At 41.6% G+C, this 4,099-nt stretch overlaps 1 protein-coding gene across 2 annotated transcripts; it reads right to left on the reverse strand.

Annotated features, from left to right (window-relative positions):
* Nucleotides 1–776: 776 nt before the first annotated feature.
* On the reverse strand, nt 777–4,099 carry LOC136466855 (transcription factor HY5-like). Of its 2 annotated transcripts, none has more exons than XM_066465375.1 (4): nt 3,736–3,855; nt 3,303–3,498; nt 1,466–1,622; nt 777–1,057 (listed from the first exon to the last, which is right to left on the reverse strand). In XM_066465375.1, the coding sequence occupies exons 2-4, from the start codon at nt 3,494–3,496 to the stop codon at nt 992–994; spliced, it is 417 nt and encodes a 138-aa protein (XP_066321472.1). In that variant the 5' UTR covers nt 3,497–3,498; nt 3,736–3,855; the 3' UTR covers nt 777–991. The 2 variants fall into 2 exon arrangements, with proteins under 2 accessions (XP_066321472.1, XP_066321471.1); XM_066465374.1 differs by having other exon boundaries at nt 778–1,057; nt 3,815–4,099.

The following is a 4,099-nucleotide window of genomic DNA, read 5'->3' on the forward strand; positions in this document are numbered from 1 at the left end:
TTCCATTAATACCGTACACTGAAACAGAAACATGGACGTTTTCTTACTGAGAAGTGAAAAGCCAGGCGAGCCCTGGAAGACTTGGTTTAATCTGTATCTTTCATGTGGAAAATTACTTGCTGCTAAAACATTCAGTGTCACCGTTTGGACTTTCAGAGATAATGAACTTGAGAAGCCGGGCAAAAGAAAACAATAGTCGGCTTTGTCAGACTGCACACAAAAAATCGGCACAACTTCTCTTGTCAACGCTATGCTTTCGCTGGTAACCCCAACTACCACGTAGATCAGATAAAAAAAAAAGTAAGTGCTCTATATTTGTTACCATGACTTGCAGAAGCTACGTATGCTTGAAGAGAGAGAAAGTGGTCAATGCTAAAAAAGAAGAAAAAGAGAAAATAAAGGTGAGGTATGATGAAAGCAAAAAGTTTCTATGCAAACCACAAGTAGTGGTAGTTTACATTGTGTAAATAGTAATCACGTGGATCACTTTATTTATATTAGAACCACTAAGAGTGTTAGCCTCCGTTGGTGGTGCCCTAAGCTTCTCCCCATTTCGTCAGCATCTGGCACGATGTAATTAATAATACAGCTGATCAGTGGTCACTGATCATTACACAACCACGGAAGCACATCCTGTAGCTTTGTTCTGCAAGTTTTGCCCAACAGTCCTTGAACTGATATTGATTACTCCTATTCACAATCTCATCCACAGACATCATTCTAAGAAAACTAGCAGCACACGATGGTATGTAAAGCATGTTAAATGTCCCAAAATGGTATGATATATGTTAAATGCATTCCATAAGTTCTTTTTTCCCCTGAACCGTCTGCACTTCGTAGTAATACAGTGAGACACTATATATGACTGTCTGCACAATTTCACCCCAGTTTTTGGGGTTCTCTCCTTTGGCCACAAAGCAAACTGACCAAATCCACTCCACATAAACATATGTTTTAGCATAATGCATTACTATTTTCCTGTCATTCTGAACTATTGGCCCTCTCCAATAGCAGTGCTTCCTGAACCTCTTCTGCTTACAGTGGTGTTCTTCAGTATCTGCAAAAAGGTGAAAAACTCCAAATCAGAATATGTTCGTTTTATTCCTGCATCACCCTAATAGAGTACTACTGGTACTGGCCAACATTTCTTCATAAACAAAAACATTGCAACCCAATATAACTCCAAATTCCATGGCAATATAGAATATAATCCATTAACCAGTAAATCTTTTTGGAGCACCGACAGCTACTCAAGCAGCAATATAATGAATGTTGCAAATATAAGACAATGTTTTCAGTTCTGATGGTACAACAGTATATGTAGAATAAAGACAGCGTTATTGTGTCCATGATCGATGAAGCATATCAAGTACTAAACAAATTTAACAAGATGATAAATAATCAAACAGTACACAAATTTGTATGTGCCAAATACATAGCCAAACCAACACAAAATAAAATGTACCTGTCGGAGCATCTGGTTCTCATTCTGGAGGGTGGAGAGCCTCTCTTCCATCTCCGAGTTCTTCTTCTCCAGGTCCTTCACCTTCACCTCCAGATCAGTCAAATAAGCCTTCTTCCTCTCTCTTGCCTGTTGAGCTGACACCCGGTTCCTCAGTAATCTTCACAAGTCACGAACATAGCAAATCAAGACAACTTCCAGACCCAAGACAGGATTTACCATAGTACACGTACATTGCAAATTTAAAACAGTAAACTAAAAAAATAGAAGGTTGAGTTATTCTTAAATGGTAAAATAAAGAATAATCCGGATCAGGACAAATTTGACATTTTTCCAGAATTCACATTATTGCAACCCCAATTCAACTAGGAGTTCAAATTGCACACAAACAGTGTTTTCCATAATTTGAGATCATATAAAGTAATTCCCATCCCTGATCGACTAAAATAAAATGCTACACTTGCAAGTGTGCTAACAATTAATACGACAGTGCTGTATCAGTGTGCAGTAGCATTGCTTCTCTAGGGGAAGCATTAGCATTAGTGTGCTAACGATTAATAGCATTCTTAAAATAAAGTAATTCCCATCCCTGATCGATTAAAATAAAATAATGCACTTGCATACCAGCTAAACTCTCATTAGGAATATAATGTTTATATGCTCTAATGGCATTAACATTGCTTAGCTTAGGGAAGCATTAATATTATTAGTGTGCTAACAATTAATACAACAGTGTTGTATTGTACTTCTGGAAGTATATCACACAAACACTGCAACGGCACCACCAGTGTCCAAAGGTATCACCGTATCACTGGTGTCAAACAAACACCACCACTCCAATGTCGCCATTACAAGAGGTGCGGGGCCAACACAGATGCTATAAGCATAAAGGAACTATATGATATGTCCAAAGCTGTTATCTGCTTTTTGTCAAAAAACTGTTATGCTTCTCTTCTCCCACTCCACTTGCATTGCATTTGTATCCCACCAAACTATTTAGATGATGGGCAAATAACAGATCGCGCTACGTGCACAGAGAGTATATTCAGTAACCGGCTACAAAATAAGTTATTCTGTAGCCATCTCCATTTACGATAATTTTATATACTAATTTATGATAATGTCAATACATATTTACGATATAGTTGGGTTACTATAACACATGGGGATATTTACCATAACATTATAGTAAACCACTTAGTAAGGAGTTACTATAGTCTCGTAAATTAATATAGTAATTATCGTAACTCAAAGTGGCTAGAGAATAAGTAAGAACTAACAATATAGCCTAACACATTGATTTAACTTATTTCAGCAGGCGTCTTCAAAGCTATTAATTTGTTTCGGCCACCTTTTCCTACTGTTCGCCCTAAAGACACAAACACAATCCCAACAAATTACAAACTGAGCATCACTGTCTAACGATCTTACTTAGCAACTAACAATACCGGCAATTACATTACTTCTGTTTCTGAAAAAACATAGTCTTCCAACCACCTATCTCCACAGGTACTCGTTTCTTATCTAAACCCCACAAAGGGGCCCTAATTCTGATGTGGACACAATATGGTCCACTACTAACACTAAATCCAAACTTGCATGGCTATCAAAGATATTTTAGTTTGTCAACAAATGAGCTAGCCCATGACGCGGTCACTCATCTATCCCTTCATCCAAACAAACTGAATTCCGTACTTTTTCTCTAGCAGCAAAGAAAAAACGAACGAACGTGGAGCAGTATACTATATATCATGCTATACTTTTTAATTAAACTTCCTCACAGGTCGCCGGTGGTGCTGATGCTAGTATATATGCTAGGATTACAGGAAATCTCACACACCTTTTGAGGCGCTTGTGCTCCTTGTCGGCGGGGCTGCGGACGCGGCGGCGCGCGCTGGCCTGCGCCGTGGACGACTGGGCCAGGGCGCGGTCTGCGCCGGCGGCGCCCAGGCCAACCTCCCTGCCCGACGTGGAAGCGCCCGGCAGCTCCAGGCCCAGCTCCGGCACTCTCCTTATCTCCTCGTCGCTCTCCATCCCTGCAACTCAATCACACCACACATGGCTCAGTCAAGTTCAGCAAACGAGTCAAGATTTTGGAGCGAGAGCTCGCGAGTCGACTTGCTCGACATGGTTTGCAGTTGCACGCGAAAACGAAACGAAAATCCATCGGAAGCGGCGTTGGAGTCAACAAGGTTCTAAAAATGAAAAGATTCGTGCCGCACGAGCACCGAGCAGAGACCCAAGAACTCAAGAGTAGTGTGATAAAGACAAACCAAAAGAGCAAACACGAATGAAGAAGATGCAGAGGATAGTTCGACGTCAAGGCGTGGCAGAGGTATATAGCAAGCTTGCCTTCCTTGACCTCCATGTCCATGTGGTGCGCGGAGCTGGACGACCTCTCGCTGCTGGAAGGCCGCGAGCTCGCCGCCTGCTCCTGCATTCTTGCTCGCTCTCGCTCTCGCTCTCTACCTCCGCCTCAGGCACTGCAGAGTTGGCCGCGCGCACTCCGCTTCTCCTTCCCTATCTCCTCCCCTGCGATCCTTCCTGTCCGTCCCTCCTCGTCGCTTGCTTGTATGGACCGAGACTACTTTTTGATGCCACACAAGTTTCTACGACTCAAAAAAAAAAAAAACTGGA

The sequence above is a fragment of the Miscanthus floridulus genome, chromosome 7 (genome assembly GCF_019320115.1).
Source record: "Miscanthus floridulus cultivar M001 chromosome 7, ASM1932011v1, whole genome shotgun sequence".
NCBI lineage: Eukaryota > Viridiplantae > Streptophyta > Magnoliopsida > Poales > Poaceae > Miscanthus > Miscanthus floridulus.